General features: G+C 39.5%; 3 protein-coding genes across 11 annotated transcripts in view; 2 read left to right on the top strand and 1 right to left on the bottom strand.

Annotated features, from left to right (window-relative positions):
• LOC117991118 (L-xylulose reductase-like) overlaps positions 1-18,067 on the bottom strand; it is a 345,757-nt gene that overhangs the window by 253,243 nt on the left and 74,447 nt on the right. The gene's annotated exons all lie outside the window — the stretch shown is intronic.
• spen (split ends) overlaps positions 1-18,067 on the top strand; it is a 94,353-nt gene that overhangs the window by 53,247 nt on the left and 23,039 nt on the right. For 3 of the 9 annotated variants that reach the window (XM_069504828.1, XM_069504833.1, XM_069504825.1), the window contains 8 exons: positions 2,611-2,739; positions 10,431-10,683; positions 13,504-13,830; positions 15,102-15,392; positions 15,613-15,813; positions 15,948-16,069; positions 16,722-16,844; positions 17,134-17,272. In XM_069504828.1, the coding sequence (XP_069360929.1) occupies positions 2,611-2,739; positions 10,431-10,683; positions 13,504-13,830; positions 15,102-15,392; positions 15,613-15,813; positions 15,948-16,069; positions 16,722-16,844; positions 17,134-17,272 (1,585 nt within the window). Of the gene's footprint in view, positions 1-2,610; positions 2,797-10,430; positions 10,684-13,503; positions 13,831-15,101; positions 15,393-15,612; positions 15,814-15,947; positions 16,070-16,721; positions 16,845-17,133; positions 17,273-18,067 lie in introns of all 9 variants that reach the window. The other 6 variants (XM_069504827.1, XM_069504826.1, XM_069504824.1 and 3 more) reach the window with 3 other exon arrangements.
• LOC117991303 (uncharacterized) lies at positions 7,186-9,429 on the top strand. The gene is made up of 2 exons (XM_034978870.2): positions 7,186-7,671; positions 8,543-9,429. Exons 1-2 carry the CDS (start codon positions 7,376-7,378, stop codon positions 9,192-9,194), a joined length of 948 nt encoding a protein of 315 aa, XP_034834761.1. The 5' UTR covers positions 7,186-7,375; the 3' UTR covers positions 9,195-9,429.

The following is an 18,067-nucleotide window of genomic DNA, read 5'->3' as shown; positions in this document are numbered from 1 at the left end:
GAGGGGGAGTGTAACATATAAGTAGTTCCAACGGCGATAACAGATGGCGCCACTAGGTGAATATAACGCGCGATCACCCACCGCTGTTAGGCCCCATATATCTTAAAGCTGTACAATGTTCTGTATCCCTTCGTCCGCAAGTAACAAGCAGCAGCCGCCGAGTCGGCACTCTTGGGACTTGCCTAATATCCCGGTATTACGGTTTACCCTGGGTTTGCAGCCGCCAAGTCGGCACTGCCCTCGGTACCCCTAGTGCTGGTTTCGAGGATCATGTAATAGTGATTAGGAAATAATATACGCTATTACCGTACTCGCAGTGTTTTTTTGGCCGCAGCAGCCCTTCCCCTGCGTAACAAGTGTTACACGACTTCAATAACCACAAACACTAAAAAGAAAAAATAATTACATTTATTACCGAATTTAATATTATTTAGATTATGTATTATATATTTTTTAGATTATGTTTTATACAAGAGTTATTGCAGTTCTCTAATAATATTTTTTGGAGCCGGTGCCAATTAGCCGCACGAACCGGTGTACCTAGTTACTAGTACATACCTAGTACCTACTCTTCATATTGTTTTGTGACTTGGTACCTCATTGGCATCGACTACAATAATATTATTATAAAACTGCAATAACTCTTGTATACATAATCTTGTATTTCTACACTAATATTATAAAGAGGAAAGATTTGTATTTTTGTATGGTTGTAACAAATAAACCTACTATGTGATATTTAAGAAATTCGCTTCCATTCCCTTTCAGTGTAAAGTGAGCCTGTATATATGTTCCGCTACATTGCTGCCGCGACATTGCTGCCTAGCATTGTCTATAAAAGATCTCTTTCAGTATTTAACATGATGTACTGGTCTGTGATTATAGTTTAGTTGTTATGAACGTAAACAGTTCCGATTTGACAATGGAACCAAGATCCCTATGAATCACGGATAGTTGGTAACTACCTCTTCTAGAAAGGCAATATGCAACCAATCCGGAGCAAGGCTTTCATATTTTGATAGGGCCAAAACACACGAGTAGAGACCAGAGAGGAACCTTGTGATTAACTAAAGATAAACTAGAAATTGGAAAAAAACTGCGAATACAACTGAAATACAAGTCATGAAGTTTTTATTTAATTTGTAGGTATAAATTCCTTTTAAACCAATTTTTACCATGTTAAACCCTAAAAAAACCCTTTTCAACCAAAAATAATTCAACATTTAACCTTAAACGTTTTCTACGTCATTTAATTGATTCCCATGTTGTTTTGGTCTATTTCTGAGAACTGTATTTCAAAATATATAGGAGTTCCAGAAGAACAGTAAAATTGTTAAAATACGGCTGACATATTATATTATGTAAAAGGGCATGGGGGATAGATAGCCCTAAGAAACTCCTAAGGGCATCTATCCCGCCAAAAATCGAGGCGTCTATCCTTTTTGATAAGGATAGATGCCCTTTCATTATTAACTTAATTAAATACAAAACAGAGATTAACACCTAGTTGTGTAGATATTTTATGAACCAATGCATTGACATAAAAAAACAGAACGGAACTTATTGGTACTTATAAAGTTATGCAACAATAAATACTTACGTTTGAGTTTATCAAGCATTTTTCGCGTTCGCTGCGGAGATGATCACACGCACAAGCCAAACGCATCTGTTCTGCAAGACGATCTGCGGGGACTTAGGTGTGTGGTGCATAAGATACTTATTTAAACTATTAATTATTTGTTGCGATTTTGGGAAGTTAGGTTTTTTGAAAGTGTGGCATCTATCCCACTGGGGCCATCTATCACGACTTTACCCTACATCGAAAATTGTTAATCTACACAAAAATAATTACACTACACTAGCTAGCAAAGCTAGTTAGTTTAACTTTCTTTCATTATAGTAGTGACCGTATTCCAAATCTCATCTTTCGAAGAGCGCTTAACGATTATGCTTTCGCACTTATCCTTGCAAATATAGGTTATCCCGGCTGTACTCATGTAGTTAGTCAACGTAAGCCTGAGTAGTTAGAGTAACCCGAAGTGAGCACAGCCGGAATTTTTAATGTATAAAAGGAAAAGCTAACTGTGACTGACTGACTGACTGACTGACTGACTGACTGACTGACTGACTGACTGACTGACTGACTGACTGACTGACTGACTGACTGACTGACTGACTGACTGACTGATCTATCAACGCACAGCTCAAACTATTGGACAGATCGGTCTAAAATTTGGCATTATGACGTAGACATCCGCTAAGAAAGGATTTTTGAAAATTCAACCACTAAGAGCGGCGGTTACGCACTGCATCCGATCCGAGTCCGTGAAAATACGTTCCTTTTTCTTTTGTATGGTAGCTTATAACATATGTCGTATATAATCGCTGGTATTCTCACGGATGACGGATAGAACTCGGATGACGGAAGTGCAGCGCGTAGGAAGTGCAGTGCGAGCGCCATAGGGGGGTAAAACAAGGATTTCAATTTTGTGTAGTCCACGCGGACGAAGTCGCGAGCATAAGCTAGTAAGCTATATTTATAATGGAAATCGCTCACGATAGTTTGAACTTTAAACGCTAAAATACTATAATGAATGATGTTTGTTCCAGGACAGAGGACACCGTAGCTAACACTTGCGCAATGGCTGCGACGGCGGCCGCGGCGGTGACGTGGCGAGGCACCAACGACAGCGCCACCGAGTACTGCCGCCGCGGTAACACCCCTGCAGCATACGGCAGGTACCAGAGGAACAACTCTACTGCACCATATGCTACGCCTCCTTCAAATGTCGAAAGGTGTTATATAAAAGCGACCAGATTGTATAGCTCTCTTAAGCTGATCGTTTACTATCGAAACATAGTCCGCGACAGGTCGAGGTGGCAATGAGGGTATGAGGCGGTGGGACGGCCCGCACACCCGCGCTCGCCCGCACCGGGTTAGCGCGAGGGCTGTGAATTTGCATTTGCAGAAAATTATCTTTTAATGTATTTCTGATAAACGCGCGGATTTTTTACTTTTCAGTATAAATTTTTGTGATCAATTGATTGACTAAGAGATAGGCGAGACTCGCGACTTCGTCGACGTGGATTTAGATTGTATTCTTAGATCCGTGCGAACTCTTATTTTCCGGGACACAAAAGAAGTCTATGGCCGTTCCCAGGGTGTAAGCTATTAAATTTTATGTAAATTTTGTCAAAGTCGGTTAAATATATCGCCTGTGCAAAGGTAACAGACAGTCAGACAGACACGGAACCACCTCCGGGAAGGCACTAATAGAATAGGGGTTTTTAAATATGTGAATTGTTATTGACATGATTATGTGAGAATAAACCCTTAACAAAGAAAAAAAGTACAGTACGCGGCAGAAAGTAATGTACATCGACCTTTAGAAGGAGATAGCAGATTTGTAGAGCATTGTCTCTGTCGTTGAGACCGACTAAACGTTATATAGGTATGAGTGACAGAGAACTCTCTACAAAGCCGAAATGTCATTCTAATGGCCGATGTACATTACTTTCTGCCGCATTCTGTATATTATTGCGGATCTAAACTCTAAAACACTGGTTATCGGAATACAACTACATAGTCAGTCAGTAACTTTCTATAAATAAAATCTCAATAGATCCCATAAATTAAAAAATTCACGAACGCTTGAACGGTTGTACAGTACGCGGTCGAGAGTAATGTACATCGACATTTAGAAGGAGATAGCAGATTTGTAGAGCGTTGTCCCTGTCATTGAGACCGACAAAACGTCATATAGGTATGAGTGACAGAGACAACGCTCTACAAAGCCGAAATGTCATTCTAAAGGCCTATGTACATTACTTTCTGCCGCGTACTATAGGTTATTTCTTGTAGGGTGGGTAGATTACTGGATTGGCCCAAATAAATTAATTTGCTTGAATATTGATATAGGTACCTTCGTAAATATAAAAAAGAGGCTTCAACGTAGCATTTCTTGTACTGTGCAATAAATGTGTGACACATGTGTTTTGGCTTATCCTGCTTTTTGTCCTGTATAATCCATGTTGCGTATTTCCAAATCGACCGTGAACTGGCAACCGGTACTATTTCAATTTTAATAACATTACAGGATGAAAGAAAAAACTTGTTTCTTTCAGTTCAATAGTGATTGTATACATACGCCTGCCAGTGTAGGTGACGCCTCGCTATTATACCTACGTGATTTTCAAATTTTTGTTCCACACTAGATATAGTTCCCGGCAGTGAAATAGTCGCGTCTGACTTACGATGCAAATGCGAGCTCGCGCAGGTATTGTTCCACGCGCACGTGTACTGTGTACTAGACATGTGTGCGCTATAGCTTAACTTAACTGAAAACCGCTGCCGTGCCTATAGCGTACCGTAGCGTTATTGTCGTAGCTAACAACGGTTATCAGCTAACATCTATGACGAACCACCTGACAACGCAACGCTGCCAACTGGCAACTGACAATGCATTGTTTGGTTTTTTGGTAACTAGAAACGCAATAATTATGCCTTCTCTTTCTTTTTTTCACTGAAAGCTGAGAAGGAGCGGTTATTGGCTACCGGCTTAGTAACTAAGAACTTGATAAACCAAAGCCGACCTTATCTCTATTAAGCTAAGGCTTAACTGTACAAGTACTTGTCCATTACACTTTGATCTATCAATTTTAATACAGTTAGCCTTAGAGTAATAGAGATAAGGTCCTCTTTGGTTTATCAATCTTCGTGAAATGTTTTTGGTTAACTGGATTGTGGCAAACTATTCGTGCAGGCGTCCACTATAGTTTGACCTATGTCAATGATCATTATAATTAAACTTTGCTGCTATGAACTTAAGGTTGTGATTACTTCACGATATTCATGAAAGTAAAATTGGTTTTATTTTAGTGAATATGCGCGCGCTAGCTATACAGACGGTACTGATACGGCAGCTAGCTTAGTTACTTCACTTACTACTACGGAAACCGCTGCGCGTTGCGCATATTAAATTAGTTGAAACACAACTCATGATACCGATATTCGGCAACGGTTATCAATATTGGTATTGAAACTAAATAACTGATGATTAACCGTTGCCAGAAATAGCTAATAACGCCCATCTTTAAACACAGGGATATATCACTCACACTAATGCAGATGGCGATTGCGGGGTGCGGCGCGGCGCCGTGCTGACGCCTGAAAAATGCTATTGCGGTTAACTTTATTAGAGTCCGTTTTAGGATCGATAAATTCAATTAATTAAATAATATACTTTGAGAAAACATATTTTTATTATAAGACATGTTAGAGTGACATTCCAAATTTTAAAAAGAATAGGCTACTTGACTCATATCTAATTTCGTCCAATAAATGATTATTTATTATAGTATTTTGCTTAAGACAACGAAATATATCAATAACAATTTTTAAAAACGCAGGATGGATACAATTTAAAAAAATACAGTTTTTATTTTTATTTGAAACGCAGAAAACGCTGTCAGCCATGACGTGATGTCATTAAATATGTAAACAAAGAAATGTCATCCCTATGTCACGCGGGGACTAACGTAGTATCGATATATATAAAATTTAAAGTCCTGACTAACTTATATATCAACGCACAGCCTAAACATCTAAACAGCTGGTCCTAGATACATGAAATTTGGTGGGTGTGTTCTTTGTAGGTAAAGAGAAGGTATCCACTAGGAAAGGATTTTTTGAAATTCCACCCCTGAGTGGGTTAAATGGGGGTTTGAAATTTATGAAGTCCACGCGGGCGAAGTCACGAGCATAAGCTAGTTTTTATATATTTCTAAAAACTCATAGTAAACGTAAAAAAATATCGTTTTCTCTTTATAAATTGAATAAGTTATTAAGTAAGACTTACAACAAACTGATCTTTGCAAAAATAAATTTGGGTTGAAGTCTTTGTCATATAGGATCCCTTTAAGCAAGTCTTCGCGTGTTACGTATATTTATTTCACTGGGCACTCTAATCCACAACTTTCCTGTGGTCTTTATCGATGCGTTTTTTACATTCTCGGATGATACAATAACGATAATTACTATATTTTTCACTAGCTGATCCCCGCGGCTTCGCCCGCGTAGATTTAGGTTTTTAAAGATCCCGTATAGCCTATGTCACTCAGGAATAATGTAGCTTTCTACTGGTGAAAGAATTTTTAAAATCGGTTCAGTAGTTCTAAAGATTACCCCCTACAAACAAACTTAACGACATTACCTCTTTATATAATATAATACAACGGGCCGTGCAGCAGAAATCGTAATATTTTAATTTCGCCATAACTTCAAAACCAAACGTCCAATTTTAATCATTCAAAGACCAAATATTATCTCCATAAACTGTTCTTAGTGATGAAATCATTTATTTTGATAAGGATTAATAGCATGAGTAAAATAAACGCGTTTAAATGTAGTCCAAAAAAAATTCAAGATTTTTAAATAAAAAAATGGTTGCTGTGCCTCACTCGACATAGATGGGTATAGTGTGTCGCGGACTTTTTTGTAGATATTTATAAGATCTACAATTAATTAGAACATTTTATGGTTCTATCTTTTATAGTTTAGGCAGCGTACGCAAAATAAGTAACTTTTCTGGTTGATTTTTTACACCTTGTGTCCGAAAAACCCAAATATCTTACGGAACCCTATTTTTTTCCAAAATAAAATATAGCCTATGTTACTCGTGGATAATGTAGCTTTCGAATGGTGAAAGAATTTTTAAAATCGGTCCAGTAGTTTTTGAGCCTATTCAGTACAAACAAACAAACAAACAAACAAACAAACAAACAAACAAACAAACAAACAAACAAAGTTTTCCTCTTTATAATATTTATTTTTCATGTAAACTAGTATAGAAGTCATGTTTATTAAACTTTGGGAGGTTATGCTGTTGTTTACAAATGCATGACGGCAGAGCACAGATAATATATGGGCCAAACATGGCCGACAGTGTTTTCACCTGTCTAAGAAAAAAATATTTTTAAATTAAAGTTTTACGGTTTTTAGGGCGCAAAAAAATATAGTGTTAATTTTTTTGATCTAATAGGACAAATATTAACCATTTAAGACCAACTTAAAAAAAGTGTCAAGTAGCCTAATCTCGTCTTCATTTTGACTGATGATTTCATTTCCATTAGTCGACGAAATGGGAATTACTTCATGTGAGCTTGAATCTGGAGCATTCAAGGCTTTGTCAGACAGGATGCGTATTTTAGCGCTGCGTAGTAGCGTTATAGCGTCCCGTTTTAACGTCGCGCGAGGCTTCGTCAAACAGAACGCTTTAGCGCGCGTTAGGGCACTGACTCGACGACACCGCGCCGCCATTTCGCCATTCGCCAAAGCGTAGTGCAGATCGATAGCAGTGTGAAGAGTTTGTTCGTTATGGAGATGTCGAGTGATTCAGATGTGGAAGAATTATTACTTTTATATGCTTTATCACGGTCACAGAGAAAAAGAGTATGGGTGCACGACATCAATCAAAAGAGAAAGAATTTAGGAGAGTATCATCGTTTGTGTCGTGAGCTTGCATCACATGAAGATCGTTTTTTTACATACTTTCGTATGTCTCAAGATTTATTCGAAGAACTACATGAACTGCTCATCCCAAAAATAAGCAAATGTACCACAAACTGGAGGACACCTATTTCTACAAGAGAAAGACTTGTAATCTGTCTAAGGTAAGAAATATTTATTTTTTTAAATACATGTTCATTGCGTTATTATTATGAAAATCAATCAAAATCAGCTGAGTTGTAATCAGAAGTCGATGCTCCAAAATTAGTTACATGTAGAATATCGATTTCGCGTAGTGGTTGACGTAGCTGCTCAGGCTGTTGCAGGTATGATGAAGTACTGTTAGATAAATCTATAACAGCTACTGGGGATGAATCTTCGGGAACAGAATTGGGTACTGCATAGCAGACGGAGTCTTCGGTACTAATAATGGAATAGTGTGGTGAATTCAATATCTGGACGTTTTCTTGCAGTTCCTCTGTTTCTATGCTTGCAAATAACTTGGCTAGTTCTACTTTGGCTTTTATCTGTTTGTCTTTGGAAAAACTTTTAAATGTTTGGGCATAACTTTGGAATAGGTGATCTATGGCATCATACTCTTGTTTTTTCTTATTTTGAAGAAAATTTATAACTTTATCCATTTCGCTGTCAGTTTTTTTTAATTTTCTTAGCTCGTGAACTATTTGTGTCATTTGTTTGGGGCGTCTCTAGCGGAGGTGTTTCTGGCGGGGGTGCGCTTTGTGTTCTTGGTGGAGGTGTCTGTGGTGGAGGCGTCTCTGGAGATTGAGTTTCTATAGCTGACGATGTTTCTGGTGTAGGTTCTCGAATATTTGAAGTTCTTTCTCGATCTGTCAGAGTTGAGTCAAGGAACTGTAACTGGGAAGCCCAAGGCCATTTTGTAAATTTTTTTGCAGCTTGTCCTGTAGTACCTGCAACCTCTTTTTTGTATCTCATATAATTGTCCCTCAAGCTCTTCCATTTTTTTTTAGCTACTTCACCTATAAAATAAACATAAATTGTATTATTTTGTTTCAGGTACTTAGCTACGGGTGATTCACATCAGACCATAGCCTTCTCCTTCCGAGTAGGTCGTTCAACAGTCGGTGGTATTGTAAAAGAAGTCTGTACAGAAATCTGGAATACATTACAACCAGAATATATGCCATCGCCTACTGAAGAGACATGGAAACAATCAGAGAAGGGTTATAGGGAAACCTGGAACTTCCCGAATTGTGTCGGTAGTATTGATGGGAAACATGTCTCTATAAAGTGTCCCCAAAATAGTGGATCAGAATATTTTTGCTACAAGAAGTTTTTTTCTGTAGTTCTTCTTGCTATAGTCGATCCATGTTACAAATTCACCGTCATAGATGTCGGTAGTTACGGGCGGCAAAGTGATAGTGGTATATTCGAGAACTCAATATTTTATCGGCAATATATCCACGGAAAATCTCTGCTGCCAGATAAACCTCTTCCAGGCACCGAGGAGCCCGTACCTCATGTACTTATCGGCGACGAAGGTTTTGCTTTAAAAACATATTTGATGCGTCCATTCCCAAGAGCCTTAGCCACACAAGACGAAAGAAAAACAAATTTTAATAAAAGACTTTGCAGGGCACGTCGGGTGGTTGAAAATACATTCGGAATATTAGCACAAAAATGGCGCATTTTTTTTACGACCTATTGACTGTGATGTGGACACATCAATTGATATTATTAAAGCTGCATGTTGTTTACATAATTACTTGCGAACAAAACAAGGTACAGCGATATTAACTCCGGAGTCGGAAGACGAAAACGCACCTATGCGTGCTTTAATAACTCATCGTCCAACAAATAGAAGATCAACGACTGCAGCATTCGAAACTCGTGAACAATTTGTGTCTTATTTTAATCAATAAACGAATTTTTTTACTTACCAGTTTCATTAATTTCTTTTCCGATTTGTGCCCACAATTTTGCCTTCATTGATATATCTTTATATGAACTATCCTTCGTATTATATAAGCATGGATATTTTCTAACCAATTCTATCAAATTTTCGATCATTATGCAGTATTTTATTATTATTTTACGCCTATTCACTCCGACGCTAAAATAAAATTTGTAAAAAAATACAACACCCGACGTTAAAAGCGTCCTAACGCCGCGACAGAGCGTTGCGTACTGCTAGCGCCGGCGCTCTGTTTGACGGTATTGTACGATGGTAGTACAACACATCTTAGCGTCATAGCGCGGCGTCAAGTTAACGCTCTGACGCGCGCTAAGTACGCGTCCTGTCTGACAAAGCCTATGTTTGAGGTATACTAGAAACAGCATCATCTTGTAATACATCCTCCCTTGCATCGAACATTGGATGATTTTCATCTCGGGTTTGGGGAATTTGAACGAAGAGACGAACGACTACGTGTCAATCAATGCCACATAGCATCATTGACCGAGAGAAGCGAGGTGTCTGAGCCTATTTGAGTGAAATTGCACTTGTCCGTCCGTCTGTCTGGCTGTCTGTCACAGCCTTATAACTTCTGAATTACTGAACGTAATTGAGAAGTTATAAGGCGTATTTGGGTTTTCTGTTACAAATGAAACAATACATATTTCAGTGGCCCTACCGCGGTTGTTCGACAGCTACAATGTCACGATCGCAATCATCTCTGATTAGTTAATGCTCGCTCACTATTGGCCACAATGCATTGTTACAACAAGAATCGCACAAATTCTGCCAATCAGAACAATTGAGATTGTAATAAAGATTGATGCAGGTTTTAGACAATCGCCCTACAGGATTATTGAAAATTCCACCCCCACGCCGATTTTCTGAATTTCACCCGACCGAAGCCGGGGTGGGTCAGCTAGTTCATAAATTAAAAGAATACATTAATAAAAGAATAATGTAACATTTTGTTTAATTATCGTTTTACAGAACAACGCCCCACCATAGATGGTATACGAGCAGCACGGGCGCGGGCAGCGGCGGAGCAGCGGGCGGCGAGAGCACTCCGAGCACGCCGGGCGGGGGCACGGAGCGCCGGCGGCGGCTGTCGGGCTCGGGCTCGTCGCGCTCCGACTCCTCCTCGCCCGAACCCAGCGACACGTCGCGTGCCTCCACGCCCGCCACGCACCACCACGCGCCGCACCACACGGCGCGACGCACGCCGCCGCCACACCCGCACCAGGTCTGCCACTCGCTCATCTGCTCCATTGGGCAAACAGTTTTACCTGGACCGATGTTTGCCACTTGATTAATAGTCGGAGCCGGGCTGCAATGTAATAGATTAGTCAAGCGGCGAAAATCGACCTGTGTAAACTCCAGCTTTAGATGAATGGTGGTAACTAGACCATTTTATCTTGTCACATTCAAAATTAATGTCATGAGTAAGCTAGGGACAAGATGGCACACGTGCACTTTTGGTGTTGCTAGCCGTTCGATGGGTTGGATGATTAAAGGGCTTCCTAGACGGTTAAGCGGCGCGAGGTCAAGCACGTAGTTTTGTTTTGCTTGATCAAGCTGTTTGACGGTCGCATCAAGCAAACTGAATTTTTCTCATATTTAGAACACTGTCCCAACGCCGCGCAAAAATATAAAATCGCATCAATCACGCGTAAAGCTCTTAATTACAATCAAGCAACTTAGTGAACGTTCAAAATGCTTGGCTCGCAAAAATATACGTGCTTGACGTCAAGCAGCTTGACCATCTCGAAAGTCGGAAGCCACTAATGCTATGTCGCAATTCATTAGTCTTTCAATGACAAAATGCAGACTATGCAACCAGCCGTTGCGTTTCTAACGTAATAGGTAAAACGACTACAATGCTAACGCGTCCACATCCGTTGTCAAGATGGCTTTCTGTCTGTATGATAAAAATAAATCTAAGGGAACACTTTAGACCATACTGTCTACTAAAATGTGAATTTTGTAGTTTTTATTACATTCACTCTACAAAATAGACATTCCTTGTATTTCAATTATAGAATCGTTAATTTATTTAATCTAAATACATATATAAAAGGAAAAGGTGACTGACTGACTGAATGCTCAGCTGAAACTAATGGACGGATTGGGCTGAAATTTGGCATGCAGATAGCTTTTATGGCATCCGTTAAGAAAGGATTTTTGAAAATTCAACCCCTAAGGGAGTAAAATAGGGGGTTGAAATTTATGTAGCCCACGCGGACGAAGTCGCGAGCATAAGCTAGTTTTATAAATAAAACGTTGATGGGACCGACTTGACAAACTAACTAGTTTGATATTCAAATGCGCCGACCGACAAATGCGTCGTTGCTAGACCGACACTTAGGACAGATTCATTGGAAGTGCTTTGTTTGAATAAGTCAGGGTTAATAAGTCGAATAATAAAATTCATGTCGTATTGCGACAGCTAATTAGGACATAGCGTAATTCATTTTTATTTGTCCGACTTTTGCTATTCCTCCGAAAATATTGATGTATTATTATTAATTGAAAAATGACTATCAGTACCCTTATTATAAATGCGAAAGTGTGTTTGTTTGTTGAGTTGTTGGTTTGTCCTTCAATCACGTCGCAACGGATCGACGTGATTTTTTACATGGGTACAGTTAGACCTGGAGAGTGACATAGGTTACTTTTATCCCGGAAAATCAAAGAGTTCCCACGGGATTTTTAAAAAACGTAATTCCACGCGGACCAAGGCGCGGGAATCCGCTAGTAATTAATAAATGATTGTTTGCGTCGCGTCGTATTCCTCTTTACCCTTGCACCGTGAGTCTTTTCCACATGGATTGACTCCCAGATCTTTCATACTGAATAGAAATAGTAATACTGAATAGGAATTTAAGAGACCCTTAAAATTTAAGAACATTTAACACCTTTATACCATCCTATTTAAGTATTATACATATATGTATGAATATTATTCCTCCCAACTGTTGTTCGTCTAGCAACAGCCAAAGTTATAAGTGTGCCATGGCCCATGAGCCATCTTGACCCTTACCCACCCATGTCCTTATTTGATATTTTTATCAATGGGTCTAATGATAACTAGTATTTTGCGTTGCAAGGGTGCACGGGCTACTACCGTACGCTTTAAATTAAATCATTAATTTTTTATTTTGCAAAAATTGGTTGAAACAAAAATACTCATCAGTAAGAAAACATATTGTATTACTAGCTGATGCCCGCGACTTAATCCGCGTGTATTTACATTTTTTGGAATCCCCCGGAAACTTTTTGATTTTCCGGGATTAAAAGTAGCCTGTGTTAATCCAGGGTATAATCTATCTCCATTCCAAATTTCATCCAAATCCGTTCAGCCGTTTTTGCGTGATTGAGTAACAAACATCCACACTTTCACATTTATAATATTAGTATGGATTGGTGGTGAATGACTAGAGCCATTTTTCATACAATGATGCTGTCTGTGCACCTAAAATGCTCGAAAAGTACACTATTTCGTGCAGATATGCATTAAAAAAAATTTGTACCACCAATTTTCTTTTTTATAAGTTTGAAATTTTAACTAGCGGAGGAAACTTTAGCTAGCGGAGATGCCATAATTTTATGTTGTAGCATTTGAGGTTTTGGTCAGCTTCAAAATGTTTTCTGTCAGCAAATATAGTGAATTGAGACTTAACTACAAAATTAACTTTGGTCGTCGCCGTCTGCCGCGTGGCACGGAATCACGGCTTAAATTTTGCCTTTGGACATCACTTGCCTGGCCGCACTATACAGAGCAAATAGTGCATCACAATGTTAAGATATAAGAGGTCGAATTTAATAGAACAACATGCACTTAGTTGTGCTAGTTCACGTGAAAATCGCCTCTACGGCGTAGGCCCTCTTTCATCATTTATTTCTTCAAAGTTTTGTCTTAAACTTATTGTATCTAATCTGTAATAATAATAATTATTATTATAAATAATAAATATATAATTAGCACGGATATGAATTAGGCATAATGCATGATCATGCTTATTGAAACCACAGTTTTAGGTAAAGGTAGAAATATCACTTACAGTGGCCGTCAACGGCGAATGGAAGACCTCTTGCGATCTGCGTACGAAACTTGCCGACTAGATCGACCGACAGTTCCCTCAAAGACGGTCTCTATCACGAATACAAGAAACACGGGAAGGTGGTGTGGGTGAAGGTGGTCGGTCAGAACGCCGACCGGTACGCGGTTGTCCGTTTTAAAAAGCCGTCCGACGTAGAGAAGGCACTCGAAGTGTCTCAAGATAAGCTTTTTTTTGGTTGCAAGATCTCAGTGGCACCTCACCAAAGTTGCGACGACGACGCAGAGTCGGCCAAACCTTATGAGACTGATATTGATGAATACCATCCGAAGGTACGTAAATCAAGTTTAATTTTCTATCACTAATGCATAGTAGACATTGGGTACATTAAACAGTAGCCGCCAAGAAATATTGTGCATCGATCTTTAGAATGAGATTTTGGCTTTGTTGTGCGTGACGATGTGACGTTTTGCAGGTCTCAAGAAAGCAAGGCAGAGACAACGCTCTACGAAACCGCTATCTCTTTCTAAAGGTCAATGTACAATACTTCCTGACTTGTTGACTTTTGTAAGGTCAGCTTACACGGGCAATAAGTAGCATGTGTGTGATTTAAATTAACTTGATTTTTTCCTCCCCGAATCTTTATTGTACGGACATTAAATCGCAACTATTTATTTTTATTTAGTTCATTTTTGATTGCATAAATTATTAATTAAATTGTGCAAAATAAGCGAGCGAAATTTACATTTGAGAAACGCATCACCATTGGTCGAAACGGAACGTGACGTCACGATTCACGTTTTCAAATTTTTCGGCCTAACCACAGCCTTCTTCATTGTCTTAGATGGCTGTGGCCTAACCGTATCCTATAGTAATAATGACGTGACAGGTGACTGACGTGACTCGTGACGTCATTATATTTTTTACTATGTTATAACAAAGTAAAAAGCGAATTAATATCATAAAAAACTACACGCATATTCCCTATTGAAATTCCACAATTCCAGGCAATTTAGTCAATTATGACGTCACGACCACGTAGGGGTCGATCTAGAGCAATAAGTGGAGCAATCTGGAGCAATTATTTTGCATAACATTGCTGGAATTTTCAGGTACTGCAATACCCAGCAAGGGTATTGCAGTAAAGTGATTTGACGTCATAATTGACTAAATTGCCTGGAATTGCGGAATTTCAATTGCCCGTGTAAGCATACCCTTAGATGACTAAAAAGTCAGCATGAATGAAGATATTAATTATCATGACCCATTTTTCAATCATAAAACAATTAATAAACTATGTCTAGCCTATGTCCTTCCCCGCGATGAAAGCTATCTCTTCACCAAGTTTCATCATAATCAGTTGAACAGATGGGCCGTTATAAGCTAGAAGACACATACACACTTTCACATTTTTTGTATTATAGTTGGTATGGTTATGGATATGGATGATACGATGTTAGCGGAATGTGATGTTTGTTACCTGAATAGTTTTTGTAATATGATTATTTGACATAAATGTTTTGTCAAACTTCAAACGTCAAACTTGTTTAAATTGGTATCCTTTCTTCATTGTTTCTAAAAGATATAAATATTTTGTTGGCAGGCTACGAGAACGTTATTTATTGGTAACTTGGAGAAAGACGTAACGCAGCAGCAGTTGAGGGATAAGTTCAAGCACTTCGGACGAATAATAGAGATCGACATAAAGAAGGGCAGCGGCGGTGGTGCGGGCTACGCCTTCTGCCAGTACGCGTCCATCGCGAGCGTGGTGGAGGCCATCCGCGCCATGGACGGCGAGTACGTGGGCAGCTCGCGCGTCAAGTTGGGCTTCGGCAAGCCCGTGGCCACCACGTGTGTGTGGGTGGACGGCCTCACCGAGCACACGGAAAAGCAGGTGGGCGATACAATACAATACTTGCTCATTAATAATAATTCACCACCCATTATAATAATACATATATAAAAAAGTTCACAACCGAATATTTTAATTTTTATTTCTATGCGTTTATTGTATGCACCGAAAGAGTAAACCAAATTGTATCACAAATGACAGTACGAGTGAAAGGAGCCGCGCGCGGCGAGTACGTCAGTGTGTGACGGTGGTGTGTGCGCAGGTGCTGGGTGCGGTGTCACGCTGCGGCGCCGCCACGTCGGTGTGCGTCGACCGCGCGGCGGGCGCGGCGCTCGTGCACTTCGAGCAGGCGGCAGCGGCGGGCGGCGCCGTGCGCGAGCTGCGCCGCGTGGCCGCGCAGCTGTCCGCCGCTGAGCCCGACCACCCGCGCCTCTGTGTCGACTACGCCTCGCGAGAGTGCCAGGTGAGTGGCCTTCGCGTTGCGGCGCCGCAATCCGTGTTAGTTAGCCCATGCCTGGCACTGGCTAGCAATAAACATAAAACCTTCGAATAAGGGGATTTGTTGGACTCGATCTATGCTTGTACGTTTTATTACAGGAGGCGTTTTATGAACAATTAGAAAAGCACGGCGGGTCTGCGGCGCTAGCGGGTGCCGAGCGAGTGGTCGGCGACACCCCCAGCCGGTACATACCATCCGCGAGGCACGAGACACTTAGTAGGTATGTTCCATTTTTGATTTCCTTATACATAAAATCTTACTCTTGTGTCAACCCTGACCATCCTGCTACCTTTGTTAATCTAGCTAGATGAGTGAAAATGAAAAATTGAGACCATCGTCAAGTGACAAAAAGCGACGCAAGTAGGTATTTTTAAAAATGCTGTCTGTTTCACGCCGCTTCGGTGCCTTCTCCCCGTGAAAGATAGAGAGCGTTGCAAGCCCAGTAGGCATTTGCCTACATTTTATTCTTGAAATATTGTTTTGGGTGAAAACATTTTAACCCGAAACGTTTATAAAATTAGACAATTTTGGTCTTATTATATTCAGTATACCATAATCAGCTCATACGTTTTATTTTGCTAGTAGGTATTTTAATTTCGTTAAATAAAAATACTCCAGAAAGTTTTTGGTTAAAAATATGAATATTTAGACGCTAGTAACTTTTAGCATCAGAAATATTACGTTAAAATTAAAACGTACGAGCATAGTTGTTTATTATTCTAAAAATTATGAAAATCGGACTACATTTACGGGGAGAAAAACGGTATCGCTTTTTGTATGTAAATTTACAACTAGAAGATCCTCTTAAATAGATATGTACAGTATGAGTAGTAATCTAGTAATAAATAAACAATAATGTGATTATCCCTCAGGTATGAAAATAGTGCGACACGGTCTCGAGCGCCGAGCTTCGGTCGCAGCGCATCGCGGACTCCACGTTACAATGCGCATGACCACTATGATCCTGCCGATTACGCGGCTGATCGAAGATACAGGTGAGACACAGTACAAACCTGCCGTCAAAAAAAGAAGGGCGTATCTACCTATTTTGACGATATCCATAATATCTGTACTATGTAATACACACGCCGCGCCGGCAGAATTTGCGGAACACAAAAAAGTGCGTATCTTGTGATTTGTACAGAAATAGCTTGCATCCTGGAGAAGGATAAAGCCTTATAGGCTACTCTTTATTCCAAAAATGAATTTTTCAAACCTAAATCCACACAGCTGCAGGCATCATCTAGTTATGAAATGGTAATTTAATATTTATTATAATTTCAGGGTATACGATGAACTAGGATCCAGCCCACAGACAGATGAGGCAACATACGAAGATCGCCTCCAGTCGGTGGTCGTATCACCGCACCGTGGACATAAACACCGGAGAGATTCCAGCCCTGAAGATAGAAAGCATTCAAAAGTTAGTTTCTATTAGTATATTTAGAGATCTAGTTTAAATGTTGGTGTTCTATTCAAAAATGAATAAAGTCCGTTAAAAATGACTTCTCACGCGCCATTTTAACTCTATGGGTCAACAGTCATGTCAAAAGTACGATTCACCTTTATTATAATAATGACTGAAATCGTACTTTTGATATGAAATTTGACACAAAAAGTTAAAATGACGCGTCAGTTAAATTTTACGCATCTTGTATTAATAATTTATGTAATTAGATTAATCTTTAGTAGGTAAGTAAAGTTTACTGATTTAGAAATGTAATTCAAGATCAAAAATGTAAACAATGGTGTTGCCAAGTCAAAATAAAAACCTTGTCCATGTAGTTTGTGAAAAAGTATCGTATAAATATCATACATATACCTTATGATCAACCCATCGCCGGCTCATTACAGAGTACGGGTCTCCTCTCAGAGTGAGAAGGGTTTTAGCCATAGTCTACCACGCTGGCCATGTGCGGATTGGTAGACTTCACACACCTTTGACTGTTACACTCTCATGATAAAAACTCTAACATTTGGCTTCTTCTAAACATTAAAAACCCTTTATAAACATGGTTGTCGTAATAAGCTAGACAGAGAGCGAATTATTGATATTAAAATTTCCGAATGAAGCTGTACAGTAATAAAAAGGACTATCAAATAAAGTCACTTGTTTATAAAAACTTTTAAGAGCCCATAAATAAAGTTTATCCCATAAAATCAAAGAGTTGCTGCAGGATTTTGAAAACCTAAATCAACACGGACAAAGTTGCGGGCG

This window comes from Maniola hyperantus, chromosome 19 (assembly GCF_902806685.2).
Source record: "Maniola hyperantus chromosome 19, iAphHyp1.2, whole genome shotgun sequence".
Classification (NCBI taxonomy): domain Eukaryota; kingdom Metazoa; phylum Arthropoda; class Insecta; order Lepidoptera; family Nymphalidae; genus Maniola; species Maniola hyperantus.
Note: the sequence above shows the minus strand (reverse complement) of the source record. Positions and strands in the feature narration are given on the sequence as shown.

What these genes read in the sequence shown, in the direction of transcription:
- LOC117991303 (XM_034978870.2), top strand. Translation starts at nt 7,376, where the DNA reads ATGGAGATGTCGAGTGATTCAGATGTGGAAGAATTATTACTTTTATAT. An exon ending in AGACTTGTAATCTGTCTAAG is followed by an intron (nt 7,672 to 8,542) that starts GTAAGAAATATT and finishes ATTTTGTTTCAG; the next exon opens with GTACTTAGCTACGGGTGATT.